Source organism: Doryrhamphus excisus, chromosome 20, assembly GCF_030265055.1.
Source record: "Doryrhamphus excisus isolate RoL2022-K1 chromosome 20, RoL_Dexc_1.0, whole genome shotgun sequence".
NCBI lineage: Eukaryota > Metazoa > Chordata > Actinopteri > Syngnathiformes > Syngnathidae > Doryrhamphus > Doryrhamphus excisus.
This window is the reverse complement of record NC_080485.1, coordinates 11,831,902-11,848,706: the sequence shown is the minus strand read 5'-3', so window position 1 is coordinate 11,848,706 and position 16,805 is coordinate 11,831,902. Positions and strand designations below refer to the sequence as shown.

Here is a 16,805-nt window from a genome sequence, read left to right as displayed (position 1 = left end):
CAAAAGCAATTTCAGTGGCTGAAATCTAGCACAGAGTGAACACTCTTTGTGCCTGTCTGGAGATGAGCCATGGATTTGCTCTAGAAAGCAATTATATGATTGAAAATGTTGTCTTCTAATAATGTCAAAACATTTTTCTTCAAAAACAGTCTAATTGATTATAAAAAAAATACAATACAAAAACTGAGATGAGTTTGGGTCGCCATCACTTTCTTTTCTAGCTTCTCTTCCTCAACCCCTCCCACCTGGGTTCTCTCAACCCTCCCTCGCACTGGGGATGTCTCACTGGAACTCCATCAGTGTGATGAATCTCAGCTAAAAAGCCAGTCTAGCTCAGCCTAGAGTCCAGACTAACATGCGCTCAGTCCTGTACTTCATGAGGACATGATGGCTTCATGAAGACACCATCGAGGAATATTTGTTACTTACCGTTCCTTGCAACTGCTGCTTTTTCTTTTACCTCAGCATCCAATCAGAAGAGACTTCTGGAGGAAAAAATTACTACTTTTGTTGCAGAATGAATAAAAGAAACCAAAAGTGCAGCCATGCCAGGATCAGAAGTATACCTCATGTTCTTCCATGAGATCGGAGACATCCAGAAACATGGATCAGCGAGGGAAACGGGGGCCGATGGTTGGCCTGCAGGACTTAAGGGGGTTTGGGTTCGGAATCCCGGCCACCGGGATCCCTGCCAGTAGCATCATTTCGGCCGTGCAGCAGCAGGACTACTCAGCCAGTGTGTGGCTGCGCAGGAGAGACAAACTAGAACATGTAAGTGATGGACACTGGAGATCATAACATTTCAATCATTATTTCTCCAATAATTTAGAAAATTGATGGACTGATGTTACTTGTCTCCAATTCAGCGTGATTATATGAAAATGTTCGGTGAAGACAGCAAAAAATACCATACATTCTAGAAAAGATCACCTTTTTCCTGCACGTCGGTGATCTTTCAGGTCTAACAAGGTATAGTGCTTGCAGGTAAACAATGCAGTACAATGCACTGATTGCCTGCAGGTGGGCTAGAAAACACAACAAATACAAGAATGGAGTGTATGTGATTAATATTTAATACTGAAGGTGGGAAATAGTGACTTATCCAGAAAGTTACTGTGATGAATTATGGTAATGGTAATTGTTTTATTTCATTTGAACGTGCATCAGATTACAATTGAATGCATCACATAATCAGTTCACAGTCCCACATGTCCAAAAGGAGTAGGAAGAAGCAAAGCTTATTAAATCCTACCCCTCCATCTGGTACAGTATCAGTTTCATTTGTTCACTTCCTGCTTTCCATAATACAGTTTAAGTTTTTTTTTTGTTTTTTTTATAATGTACCTTGTACTGAAGTACGAGGTGATATGACCATACAATGACATTATGTGTACCATAATGTATATTATGTGTATATAATGTATACTTCCAAAAGGAGTAGGAAGAAGCAAAGCTTATTAAATCCTACCCCTCCATCTGGTACGTTTATAATCAGTAACTGTTACATTTGTTCACTTCCTGCTTTCCATAATACAGTTTGTTTTTACAATCAGTAACTGGTTCATTTGTTCACTTCCTGCTTTCCATAATACAGTTTAAGTTTATTTTTTGTTTTTTTTTTAAATAATGTATCTCGTACCAAAGTACGAGGTGATATGACCATACAATGACATTATATGTACCATAATGTATATTATGTGTACATAATGTATACTTCTTTTCTCCCGAGCACAAACATATTAAACAGTAGTTGAGGGTTTAGTTCACACACACACACAGAGGTGTTAAACTGCAGCTTTGCAATGACATGATGTACTGGAGACGTCTTCCTTTGTCATTATTGTAAAATGAATGGCCACACTATGTATATGCTATGAGATGTAGCAGATGTAGCTGAGACTCAACAGACCAGAAATGATATTAACAGCGCTCTACTTCCATGCGCCTGTTGCAGTCATTTAGTGCTATTCCCTGCACAATATCATGATATTCATTTCCAGCTTGAAGTGCAGCTAAATTGGGTACTCATGCATGGGTAATTATATTTGTATGGATTCTCCATTACTTGACTCTGTGTTTTCACCGTCAGAGGCCCTTCCAGACACTAATAACTAATTAGGTTTGAAAATAAAGGATGCAGCCTCTTTATATGGATGTAGTGTAGACAAAAGAAACATAGCAATGTGTCCCAAATCATGAAAAACTACTGTAAACGACAACATCTAGCACTATGTGGACAAATAAAATAGATAGTTGTTTAACAATCATACAATGCTTTTGTGCAGTTCACTATATTGTAAAGAGTTGATCGGGGGGGGGGGGTGTTTAACCTTTATCCACTTGTTATTTGTGGGGCTTACGCTATAAGACCAACCGCCATTAATTTGTTCTCGACTCAACAAGATAAGTTCATTTCTACGAAGTAGGATATTTTTGTAGTTATGGCATAGAAAACCTGTTTAATGATTGAATGAAACATTTCCCAATTATCTAGACATGAAATAACACCCATGGAGTCACCTTTACTTTCATAATACCCAATACAGAAGATATACTCACATATCGGGGTTTCAGAGTTGAGTTTTAGCTTATTGTGGGCCATGGATACAACAGTAGCCTGTGTTATTATTATGATTATTATTATTGTGAGATCATTAGAACAAGAAACATAACAAAATGTTATGTTTGAAGTTTTCCCATAATGCATTGTGTCTGAGCAACGCAATCATTGGGGCGCTGCAATGACGTCAGCCTCCCTCCGGGCTATCAGCATATGTTCTATGCTGCTTGTCCTCCAATGCAAAATTTATCAGAAGAAAACGTTACAATTTTGTTATTTTCATTTTAAACTTGCATTGGTGCATATCTGTATATTTCTGAGGGAAACCTTTTGAGTGTTAAGCTGCTGCATGATGAGTTTAATTTTGTTTCTAAGACGGGTGGTGAGTTTTTACACAGCTGATGATTATCTCTTGTCAAATAAACAACGCCCTGATGCTCAATAAGCCATTTTATGCCGTGGACACGTGCTGTTTATACACCGGTGTGGCTTATATAGCGGCCCCAGACCCTGCTTTGGACACCCCTGCAGTAGACGATGCATTCAAGCACTGTAATTGCTGCATGTAGCCAACAAGCGTGCACGTCTCGAGGTTCCGTTTGGATGGAATACGGGCTCAAGGTGGAGTTGTTTCCCACGCTGATTGCATTTCCAATTTCATGGTGACAGTGTTGATGTATGACACCCCCGCTTGTTAATATTGCCTGACCCAGCATGAGGGAGGCCCTGACGCTTCACCTCGTCATTAATGCAAGTTTTAAAAAAAATTGCATTTGGACTATCATAAGTAAGATTAGCATTACCTTTTAGTGAATGTAGCATGTCATGCTGTATAAGCTACAATAAACACTAAATGCTTTGCAGTATTACACTTTTAAATCCAATTCTAAGTCACTGAGAAGAAAAAGGTTGTTAATGTTGGGCAAATGGACCTTGTTGTATAAAGAGACGCTATAAAGTGAAGATTTATGAACCCAAGTCCAGCAGAGGGAGCCATTGCCAAATGTTAACAGCCAGTGGGAGGACTTAAAATACTGTCATTGCATTTTTTTTGTTTAGAATCGTTTAGCGCATCACACATACTGTACACATCATAATGAAGCATATTAACAGTGACTAAGGATGCATGTGTGTGAAATGGCTTTATCGGTGTCTCACCACCTTTTCAACATCAGGCACAGCGACATATGTGATAGATTAAAAGGTCAAATTATTAAACAAATGAAAAAGAGTCGCAGGGAAAACATGTTTTTTCCCATTGGTCCCCAAAGTATACATCACAGGGACCATTTACAGTCCACAGCTTGCTTAAAACAGATTATTAAAACGAAATTAAGAGTGGAAGATGTGATCACCACACCACAAATTTAATTTCACAGACTCTTTTTAAAAAAATATGTACTGTATATTAATAAATCATGATGTTTCATGATTGAATACAGCCTAGAATTACTGAAAAAATGCATATTTAAGCAAATTGTATGTATTGTTTTCCTAAATTAAGCATTGTCAAGCACGAAAAATGGTTAAATGAACCAAAATATTATATTATATGTAAGTGATGTTATATTGATATTATATTTTTATATTATAATATAAAACATTTGGTGAGACACACAAGTAACAAGTTTTATTTAAGTCTTAAACGGCTCATTTTCTGTTATTATCTTTTTTACATTGGGTAATACCTGTGTAAAAGTACCTATAGGGCTGTTATGTCATGTCTAGAAGGCTCTAATCATGTTAAAAACTGTTAGTTAGAAGGTTAAAAACAGGTTTTCTAGTGTGTGAATATATTTGATTTATAATTAAGTAGTCCTACTTATGACTGTTGTGTCATGATAAAACGAGGGATTACAATAATATTAAAATATGTTTGATTTCTGTGCCTGTATCTCGTAAAGACAAACTTGACTAGTCACTAACTTGACACACAAAGTTGGCATTTCCTAATCCAATGAATGAACCCCCTCCTCCATCTCTTGTGTCTCGACTCTATCCCAACGTGCTTTGTATCGATTTGCTTTCATGGAAAGTTCACGGTGCAGCCTTGCCGCCATGAGAAATATCATTGGCTTTGGCTGTGCTACTGGAAGGAGTGTATATGTTATCTTTACATCAAGGTCTCACTTACCGTATAGGAGCTGCTCAAAGAAATGACTCAGAGGACTCTCGGCTGGAGACTCTTGGCACAAGTCATGCACACTGCACTTGGATCACGTTCAGCTCCTACACTGGAGAGGACAAGGCTAATTTGATTAGATCACAGCATGGCTGCTGCAGGATGTGAAAGTCTTTTATAGTGTGTTGTGTTGGAGACATCTTTTCTTTTAAAGTCACAGAACCACTGCATGGAATTACAGGCTAAAATATTAACATACACAGTCAGGGGTGACATTTGTGGGTTGTGGGGGGACAAAAATCAGAGATTTCAAGAATAAAGTCATAAATTTCTACTTTTTTCTCATGAATTAACTACTTTATTTACATTTTTTTTCACTGTGGCGCTCATAATCCACCGTATATGCATGCTAGCATGTCTTCCAAACTATTTTGACCACAAACCAAGAGGGGAGAAAAAAATCATACATTTACGAGAATGAAGTTGTATATTTATGAGAAAAAACTCATAACAACTCATAATATTAAGTGTCATAGCTCTTCAGGAAGAAAATAAACTTTCCTATTACTTCAGGCTTGTTTTTAATTATAAAGTGGAAGCAAAACAGAGCAGTTGGGTACAAGTTCCCCCTTTTTCTGTCTCAGGTAACGCCTGTTATGATGGAGTACAGTCATTTAATCATATAGTCATATGGTCATATCAAGTCATAAATTTACAAGATTTAATTTATTTATTTTCTACCACTTATCCTCACAAGGGTTGCGGGGGTGCTGGAGCCTATCCCAGCTGTCTTCGGACAAGAGGCGGGGTACACCCTGGACTGGTGGCCAGCCAATCACAGGGCACATATAGACAAACAACCATTCACACTCACATTCATACCTATGGACAATTTGGAGTCGCCAATTAACCTAGTCGCCAAATAACCTCCACACTGATGGACGGCAGAGACCTCACTGTGAAAGGTCTTAAATGGTATCTAAAAATATGCATAAATGATCAAATGGCATTTACTGCTTGTTTTGTACCAGCGTCCTCTGCTGGTGGTTCTGTGGCAATGCGGCGCTGCAGGGCTGTCACACTTGCAAAGATCCAACTCCAATCTGCATTACATCTGCACAGGAACTGCATGTCAATGTGCCATTTTCAGACATTTCCAGAGCTCAGATTTCCTCACAGATGCTTTGATGTGCTATGCTTTTGCTCTCTTTCATGAATTGTGTCGCTTTGTGCGCGTCTTCGCGTTAAACGGCAAGAAATGATGCAGGGGTGATATAAAAACACTTCAAGAGTTATTGCTTCACTGCACCATTCTACAGCACTTGTGAGAAAACAAGTGGATCCTATGTGTGTGTGTTTTGTGAGGGCAGGGCAGCATCACACACACACACACACACACACACACACACTCTCATACACACAAGGACAGAATGAGAGGAGACAAGAGCCGGACCTTCTATTTATTCTCCCTTTCCCTCCCACTTTCGGTGTCCATAAGGGAGAAGAGAGAAATGTGAGCTTTCTAACACGGGGGAAGAGAGGATGGAGGAGGCAGGGAAGCAGGGAAGGAGCGAGTGAGGGAGAGGGAAGGAGGGATGGATGGAGGAAGCGGGAGAGTTAGAAAGAGGTGGACGAACACACGATACGCAGAGAAGACAAGAGTAGGAAGGCAAGAAGGGAGCAAAGAAGAAGAAGAAAGTAGTGAGATTCTGTAGCTGGGTAGACCGCGAGATAGATTACTTCACTACACACACTTCCTTTTACCACTTGGGAACGAGGGATGCATCATGAAGGTGAGATCTTACAACTACAAGTGACTTTTATTTGATTTTACTATGCATGATGAGACGCTAATGTATGAATCCTCCTGTTGTTGGTTGGTATGGGGAGGATGATGTACTGTACATGCTTGGGGGTCGGGGGGACCCCCATTAAAAAAAATCATATTGCACCAAATCTCTATTTTCTGGTATGGGCCCTTGGAATTGTCCTAATTTCTCGTCCCTATACGCGCCCCTGTGGGTGGTGGCATGTGTTCTGATAGGCTGACGTGGGAAAGAGATGCTTACAAGTTGTTAGTTCTGATTGTTGTAAACCATGGCTGCCCGTGTCGCCTCCAGTCCTGTATGTGGCGGTAATCCCTCGTTTATAGCGGTTAATTGGTAATGGTAATGGTTTAATTTCATTTGAACATGCATCAGATTACAATTGAATGCATCACATAATCAGTTCACAGTTCCACATGTCCAAAAGGAGTAGGAAGAAGCAAAGCTTATTAAATCCTATCCCTCCATCTGGTACTTTTACAATCAGTAACTGTTACATTTGTTCACTTCCTGCTTTCCATAATACAGTTTACTTTTACAATCAGTAACTGTTTCATTTGTTCACTTCCTGCTTTCCATAATACAGTTTACTTTTACAATCAGTAACTGTTTCATTTGTTCACTTCCTGCTTTCCATAATACCGTTTAAGTTTTCACATAATCAGTTCACAGTTCCACATGTCCAAAACGAGTAGGAAGAAGCAAAGCTTATTAAATCCTACCCCTCTGGTACTTTTACAATCAATAACTGTTACATTTGTTCACTTCCTGCTTTCCATAATTGGCTCCAATCCTCGTGAGGATAAGTGGGAGAAAATGAATGAATGAATGAAAATGAGGCTGCATGGTGATTGAGTGGTTAGCACGCAGACCTCACAGCTCGGAGACCCTAGTTCAATCCCACCTCTGTGTGGTATGAATCGGTATGAATGTGAGTGTGAATGGTTGTTTGTCTATATGTGCCTTGTGATTGGCTGGCCACCAGTCCAGGGTATACCCCGCCTCTCACCCGAAGACAGCTGGAATAGGCTCCAGCACCCCCCGCGACCCTCATGAGAATAAGCGGTAGAAAATGAATGAATGAATACACTAAAAAGCCAAATGGCCATGTATTTTTGGCAGCGTTTTTGTATAAAAAGTGTCTAATTGAGTAGAAACGATATTGATTGGCTGATTACTCTCCGTTGTAAATTTTCTGTTATCATATTACAGACTGCTTTTCTGACATCACACCCTGCTGGGCTCATTCGTTTTAAGACAAATCAACCAAGATGTTGAGTACCTGTTATTAGTATTACACCAATTTGTGTTTCAAAATGTAACTGATGACTTGATGAGCCATTTCTAAACACTCTTTTCCTCCATCTGTCTCTGCCTCTTTGTGTCATTTCAACCTGAATGAACACAACGCTCCTGGAGATAAAACAGGTCTTGTGGGGTTCTGATTGGACTGTGCACGTGTGACCCATTCCACTCACAGTGTCTGTCTGAGGGGAGACGAGAGAAGGGAGGGGGTCGTCATAGCAATAGTGATGAGAAGGAAGGAAAATATCATTTGTAATTCTGCTCACATACACTATTGATATTGCTTGGTATAGTGGACACACAATGCTACATCACACACACACACACACACACACACACACACAAACACACACAGATGAAGGAGTTGACACACTATCAAGTGAGTCAAGGCTGAAACACCTGAAACAGTATCCATGGCAACCAGACGACTAGCTCCCGCACAGTCAAAAAAAAAACAAAACAAAACCCCAAAATCAGAGCGTTATGGCCAAAGCCGAGTCCTGCAGGAAGTTTGTTTACATTGAGATGCTCATTTGGGAAAAAAGGGTGAAATTAGTCAGGAGCCTCCATCTGCTCATCATCCGTTGCACTCACAACAGGTGCAAAACAAGCGCATACACATTCTGACACTTGATTGGTGTCTCGGAGGCAAACAAACATTATAGAAACACTACAGTATCAAAATATATCCCTTATATCCAGTGTATATACTGTATGTGCTAAGGGGTTATATATTCATCATATTCCATCCATGCAGCTATTCATCCATCCATCCAAGGTCGCGAGGGTATGCTGGAGCCTATCCCAGCTGCCATCGGGCGAGAGGCGGGGTACACTCTGGACTGGTCGTCAGCCATTCACAGGGCACATATAGACAAACAACCATTCACACTCACATTCATACCTATGGACAATTTGGAGTCGCTAATTAACCTAGCATGTTTTTGGAGCTTTGTGATATACCGATATAACTTTTTTTCACATTTTCTGTAATTTTCCAAATATTTACACTTTTTTTTTCTGGAAATATTATGACTTTATTCCCATTATGTTATAACTTTTTGCCCTAATTTTCTGATACTTTTTCACATTTCTGCTGCTGTTGTTTTTAGAACTTTCCAACTATTTGAACTTTTTTCTTGTAAACTTTCTTTTACTAATATTGTAACTTTATTCCCATAATATTATGGCTTTATTTTTGTTTGTTTCTCATAATATTACCACTTCTATAGAATGTCTATTTGCTGTCATATTTCAGCTTTGTACTATGAAAATGACACATACAATGTTATTCTCGTAAAATAATTTTTTCTCAATTATTTGACTTTATTGATGTTATTTTATTTTATTTTTTGTTTTCTTGTTGAATTATATTCTTAGAATGTGCTACAGGCCAATAAAAAAAACAACCACGGGCCAGAAATGCTCCAAAGGCCACACTTTGGACACCCCTGCACTACTATATTGACTATACTGTGCAGTTTTTAAAGGTATGATGTACTATGATAACGAATTGATGTAAATGCAGCAGTTAATGTCTCTGTTTGTCTCTCACGCTGAAGGTACATACATATATGGTCTACAAAGCAAAGAACCACAAGCGTCTCTAATTAGCAGCAAGTCTAAAAACATTGGCATACTGTCTACAAACAAGTCATCAAGGCTATTAATGCTGGCTGAGCCCGTTTTTTCCTGATGCATGTACTGTATGTATTGCAACATTGGATCTGTCGTTGTTGTGTTCATAAATGTGGGACGTTTTCTTTACAACTTTCTCATGCACTACAAATAGAGAGAGTGGAACGCTGTCGTAGAGTTGCTGTGTTGGCATTAAATAGTTGTGGTGGGTCACAAATCCAATATATAGATACATCTCATAGTAGAGTGTAGTAGTAAAGTGCTGTCTTGACATTTTTTCCTGCATGCGGCCACCACACACACACACACACACACACACACACACACACACATTATCTTTTACTTGGAGCCACAAATCACTTCAAGCAAGGCAAAAACGTGTTTTTAAAGTAGGCTTCACATCACGTCTCAGGGTACTAACTTGCACACTACTAATGTGTCCAATTTGCCGCCTTGAATATCATCACGTCCTATATCAGCCTCATATCAGGAAGAAAAAATGGTCGAATTAAATCGATCTTTTAAAATATCAGATATCACCACACTGATTATCTGAAATTTTAGATGTAGGGTGATATAATCTGACCAATATTTGGCTGATATCATTCATTCATTCATTCATTTTCTACCGCTTTTTCCTGTTGTCTTCTGGCGAGAGGCGGGGTACACCCCAGACTGGTGGCCAGCCAATCACAGGGCACATATAGACAAACAACCATTCACACTCACATTCATACCTATGGACAATTTGGAGTCGCCAATTAACCTAGCATGTTTTTGGAATGTGGGAGGAAACCGGAGTATGCGGAGAAAACCCACACATGCACGGGGAGAACATGCAAACTCCACACAGAGATGGCCGAGGGTGGAATTGAACCCTGGTCTCCTAGCTGTGAGGTCCGACCGCCGTGCCGCTGGCTGATATCAGTGTCTGATAATCGGCTTGCTGATATCTGGGATTTTCAAAGCAGGCCAATCAAATCTTACCATTCTTTTTCTGATATCGAACTGATATCCGATAATCTAAAATGTCAGATATCAGCACACGCCGATACTGATGTCGGATATCAGTCTGATGATGCATCCCTGATGTTTTTAGATTTTAGATTTCAGGTGCACCTTGAGGAACGTGTCTGAGAAGAAAAACAAAGCATTAAGAATTAAACAGGGAGGTCACAGACTGCAGTGCTTCCTCTATCAGGACACTCAGCATGGAACTGCTCGTTGCCTCACGTCACCGGACGACTGAGAAGTGAGCACTTGTGGACAATCGATGGCGACGTTCTCACTTTTTGCAGCCGTCCCTTATGTTTTCCCCCCTGACACGGCACTCATTTAGCAAAGGCCTGCAGCGGCTCGTCAGGGGATCAAACCCGAGCGTCACCGTACTGGCAAGGCTTTAATGAAACACTTTTGGCTGGAGCCGGATGCCTCTGATTGAGTGTGTGTGTGCACTGAACCAGCTACACCCTCACTCTGAGAAACGGCTCATCAGTCCACACACACACACACACACAGCAGCTGAGGCAGTGGAATTAAACATGCCAAGTTGCTTGTGTCCAGCAGCAATGTGATACACCTGCTGGTATTGATGGCAAGGAAACGCTGTCGGAAGCGTGGAAGAATATGCAGGAGCTTGCAAAAACATCTGATCTCCTGCAAGACGAGAACTCTGTGGGTGCAAATACTTCCTGTGTCATTACGACAACACTTTATGTGTTGTTTTATGCATCTTTGTTGGTGTACGTGTTTTGTGTGGGCGAATTTGGGTGTGCTGTGTTCTGAGAAAACATTAGGGGATATTTTTCAACCCTTATATTTGAGTCACAGTTTCCTATAGAGCAGGTACACACAATAACCCACACAGAAAACTTTATAGATTTTGCAGAATCTGCACCTATTCCAGATGTACTTCCTTTGATTTGTGCTTCCTGCCAAAACGGTCTGTTTTAATTTATTCCACCCACGGTCCGCCTCCGGACATGCCCACTCTGCTGTGATTGGCCACACGCCCAAAGTGCTTCCAAACTACCAACTTCCAAACATATAAGGATGTCTGCCCCTTCTGTGATGTCACAAAGGGGCAGTTTGACCACGCCTTTTGAAACTGAGCGTTCTTTCAGGGCTCGCAAAGCTCATTATCTGAAACTATGGCATCGTTTAACAAGAATACAACATTCTAACTACATTTATACGTCAGAAAAGTGGAAAAGCAGACTAGGTCCCCTTTAACCTTCAGTTGTAATGCTCATGACTGCCGCAGTTTTATTAAGAGCAAAAATAGTATGTATGCCGCATCTCGTATTATTTGTTTAGAAAGTACACTAAAACCTGAAATTGGCGTCTGAAATAGGGGCGGATACGAACAGTATAGTTGCAAAAATAATAATTTGTGAAGTATTATTTGTATTTTGTGCAAAGGTGGCTCTAATAGGGTTTTTTAAATCATTTTTTTTCATGGTAAATAATGGAAATACAAATACAACCTCGGTTAGCGTAAAGAATTTAGGCCACAATGTTGCTTTGTTTTGAGTGCATTCTTTGGTTAGCAATTTTTTAAATCACAAAACGTGCTTCATTGTTAGCATCACATTAGCTAGCGAAACAAAATGGCAACCGAAACAGAAAGTGACGACATTACATCGCTCGTCTGTGATGTCATCAGAGGTTGACAGTCAAAAAGGTTAACACCTTGTAACATGTTTTTATAATTTCCCATGCAAAAAAACAATTCTAAAGACGTATATTTGATGAATAAAAGGGATAAATGAACTATAAATGGTACTATTGATGTGCCTCACGCATTTCATTTCAGTCACACAAGTATAAAAAGAAGTTAACCACAAATTCGTTAAAAGAATAAATCGCCTTTAGCTTTGGTTGACATGGCTGACAAGGCTCTCATGTCTTTTTAATGGCTCTATAATTGATTTATTGATTTGGAGTAGCCTTGCTGGGATCAATGGGCATGGCGCAGAGGGAGGATGCACAGAGGCAGTGATGAAGAGTATGAGCACGAGGGCCGAAAATCACATCGACAGCTTCCTTCTGTGCCAGATTAAACTCCGAATGTGGCCTCACGTGGCACACAGGAGCTCTACTTTTTGACATTTGTGACAAAGTGAGGTGCCTCCCAGAAACCTCCCTGGGGAGGTCAACTGGTAGAAGGCCTTGAGGAAGACCCAGGACATGTTGGAAGGACGATGTCTCCCAACTGGCCTGGGAACGCCTCGGACAAAGTGGCCGGGAAGAGGGAAGACACAAGCCTAAAGACACAAGCAGCAGTGACTGCGATGGAATAAGCTGGGTTTGAACAGTCGACCCACAGATTCCTGTCCATTGGTAACTACTTATGTCATGCTAGGTCAACTTAAGCCTTGCACTCTGATATTTGAGGAATTATTTCCTCAAAAAAAAAACACCCCTGAGAGGTTCTTACCTACTTCCAAACTGCTGATTTGTCGCGATGTTGTCACTTCTGTTCAGCGTGACCCAGTAACAATGGCATCTGCGGCATCAGTCACAGTAGCACATCAATTCCTCTCGCCTCTAAATTGAATGTCAGCCTCCGTGTGTCCCAGCAACCAGCCCGGCTGCTGCAATTGAAGTCATAAATTACTCTTGCTTGACTCGCACAACAAACAAATTGCTCACGCAAACAACACATGGATGTTATCGGGCTAACCTGATATAGCAGTAATGCTTTCACAGGGATGGATGCTGGGGGAAAGGAAGAAATGTGCAGGCTTACAGATGGAATGACTCCATTAAAACACAGAAACCGGCAGAGCAGGAAGCAATGAGGTTTAAGGTTGGTCCGTCACGGTAAATCAGCAAGATGCTTACAACTTCCTGGAGGAAATCATACATATACAGTCACATCTCCAATAATTATCCAATAACAGGCACAATTTTGTTTGTTTCTTTCGGCTTTTTCCTTATTACGGAGTCGCCACAGCGACAACAAGCACAATAACCCCTATTAAAAATCCCTAATAAAAAGATATTTTACTGTAACCCATGCCAAGCTGGAACTCAAGTTTGAACCCACTTCCTGTCCGCCCGCCACTCAGCTCCCCCGGGTACCCATTTACAGCAACACACACATAAGCATGAGTCTTACTTAGGTCTAAAATGGCTTATTTCTGTTATTATGTCTCCAGTATTGGGTAATGTGATTGTAATGGTGACTATAGGTGTGATGCCTTGTGTAGGTTCCTACGTGACAGTTTGTTTATGTTCCCTTCTTGGGCTTTAGTTTCTGTCCGGACGCCCTTATTTTGCATTCACTTCCTGCTTTGCCCCGTTTTCCCCTGTGTTGCTATTATCACCCATACCTGTTCCCAATTTCTGTGTCCTATTTAGTTCAGGTGTGGGCTTCTCCCCTTTGTGGGATCATTATCGTTTGTCGGTCTGCTTTTCTCAGTTGCTGCATCCTGCTGCCGTAGTTATTATTATTCAAAATAAACATTTTACCGGAATCTGGTCCTGCTCTCGGCACCCTGGGGTTGCACCGCAGCCGCATCGTGACATATAGGGGTGTTATGTCACATCTGGAGGCCTCTAATCATGTTAAAAAACGTATTTCAAAGGTTGTAAACATGCTTTATCCATTAAAATATTTATAAATATTTATAAATACTGACTGCCATAAACAATGAATGTTTTAAATGACTGTAAATGACATTTGCGTGCTTTGGAAGACACGTTAGCATACATTAATACAGTATTATAAACATGAAAAAAATAGCTTATGGACAATGTTACAGTGTTTTAAGTGCATGGAGCTGTGTGAGAAACTTCAAGTCCATGTAACTTACAGCGGTGTAATGTGTGGTTTTATTTGTCAGAGAAAGTGACAGTCCAGTAGGGGTGCATAGTTTATTTATGTACACATTTCTATAGTGTGTATCTGTGCTGGTTCAAAGGACAAAGCCCTTGTACCACATTAGGGGTCAAAACATGTTGCGCCTAATGCTGTGACATGTAGCAGAATAAAAGTCAGGACGTTGCAGACTAAATACTAACAACTAAGTCAGTCCCGGTGTCTTGTGATACAGATCAGATCAAAACTTCAGAAGCCCAGATGGAAAACGGGCCGCTGTCCAGCCGCTGACTGAAATTCGTCGTCAGGTGCTTTGTAAACATTGGCTCCTCATCCAAGAAGCCTTGTGTCCCATCTCTGTAAACATACGGCACTTCCTCTAATAAAGCAGCTCTGACAGACCTTAAAGGAGCCCAGATGTGTCTGGGAATCTCTTCCGACTATCAAAGAACGCAAGTAGTTGAGTTTAGCTTAGAGATTGTTGCTGGAGCTGCCTGTGAGCGTTAAAACAGTCAGAATCATACAGCAGTGTGGCCTTCAGGGATAACCCAAAGCGTGTAAACTGATGATTGACTGAAAAGTCGACATGCGGAAACACATTTTTGTGTCGTGTAAGTCCTTTTTCAGCGAATCTTCTTTCAGTGTCAGTCTGCTTTTGTTTGTGTGTCCATCACCTGGGTGTCTGCTCAGCCTTTCACAAGCTGAGTGATCCACCATCGCCATCACGCTCCACACACACACACACACACATACTTCATTCCCTCAGCAGCACAGCTTGGTTACACCACCACAAAAGACTGCAGCTAACCACTGACGTGTCACAGAAATCACACAACTGATTAAATAAGCCAGAATACTCGCACAGTTGGAGCTTTTTGGCTGCCCTCATGGATATGTTAACATGTACTCTGTAGCTACCTTTTGTCATAAATATGGTGAATATGCTGCTAATGTTGGTAATTTCTCTGATTTAGAATAGAATACCTCCAGAGAAAAGACCAAACAAAACAGGAAAGTACCGAGTAGACAAGACGCAGACGTCTACTGAGACAAAAACGGACAAGAGTTAATGAAATTTGACTCATCTCCAAAGAGATGGCAAGTGTGAGGGAGTTTATTGGAAGTGAACCACATTCCTGGCACATATGCGCTTCCTTTGTCAGCAATTTGAGTGCTTGACAGCGGACTGTGATGTTGTTTTCCTCCTGTCAATCACTGTGCACCTCGGGGATTCAAACTATAGTGTGTGTGTGCGTGTGAAGACCTGTACACATTTCCCCTTGGACGACATGAAAGTCAAAGCTAGTGGTGAACTAATACTTTTTCCACAGTACTGTTCAGTATCTCACAGATCTGAGCCCCCACCCCCAATTTTACCAAAACACAAGACTATTGAAAGCAAACCCTTAAACTTAATGCGGTTAATTGGTTCCAGAACCTAATGTTCCATTATTAGAGCCCTCTAGACATGAGCTAACACCCCTATAGTCACCTTTACACTTGAATTGCCTAATTTAGGAGACATAATCAAAGAAAATAAACAATGTAATACATAAATAAGATTCATGCTCGTGTGTGTTACTAGAAAGGTGCTCCCCTCTGAGACCTGAGTGAGGGACGGACAGGAAGTGACATCAAGGTTTCAGCAGAGTTGAGTTTTGGCCGTAACAGTCACCTGTGTGATTGAAGCAATGAAGCAATTCTAGGCCCAAGAGGATTAAGGCAGGGCAAGGTAATAATGAATGGTGATTACTCCAAATATTCCTACCAAGACAACAATTGACTAAATTTCAATGCATAGTAACAACTATATACACTGTCCACTGACTACTCTAAAGTATATCCAAGTTCACTTTTTACAGTATTTTCCCTTGTGAAGATATATTGAAATTCTGGCGGTGTACTCACTTATGAGAGATACATACTGTCGACTTCCGAGGAGGTCTTTGAGCTTAATCAGATGAATTAAACACGTCATTGGGTACAGTTCCAACTTTCAAGGACTGCACTTTGATGTTCTTTCGGAAGCGCTTCCATCACTTGTTGTGTCCTAACATGGAACAGCCGCCTTTACAGGACCGGAAAAAAAGCAAATGTCAACAATGGCATCATCTGTGTCCATCTTTCGTTCTCAGTGCATTCCGCTAATTCCTCAGCCCTGCAAGCCTGAATATAGTGCATTGATGTGATTGATATTAGCTATTCCTACTGAGAACATGACTGCTAGTAATAGAAGGTCTATTGATCCTTGGGCCGCGCCCTAGCATCAGGTAACACTTTACACACTGTGCACACAACATTATAGCTACACTTAACAGGATCAATATAACAGTTGTATTAAAATTAGCCTTTTCAAACACAAACACATTACTGCTCAGCTATTCAACAATAACCGATATATGCAACACTGCGCACAATGACAATAATGCTGCTTTTCCGCTGCCACACACATTTGACCTCCACAGACGCCAGTCCAGTCTGCACTTGTAAACCCAGTGACCTTTAACCTTCATTCAAGTGACGAGCAGA

General features: G+C 40.8%; 1 protein-coding gene across 3 annotated transcripts in view; it reads left to right on the top strand.

Annotated features, from left to right (window-relative positions):
- The first annotated feature begins 430 nt into the window (after window positions 1-430).
- Window positions 431-16,805, top strand: part of LOC131108082 (inactive phospholipase D5-like) — a 29,771-nt gene continuing 13,396 nt past the window's right edge. The window contains exon 1 of one of the 3 annotated variants that reach the window (XM_058058836.1): window positions 431-771. In XM_058058836.1, coding sequence (XP_057914819.1) covers window positions 580-771 — 192 coding nt within the window. In that variant the 5' untranslated portion in view covers window positions 431-579. Of the gene's footprint in view, window positions 772-6,103; window positions 6,476-16,805 lie in introns of those variants that run through there. The other 2 variants (XM_058058837.1, XM_058058838.1) reach the window with 2 other exon arrangements.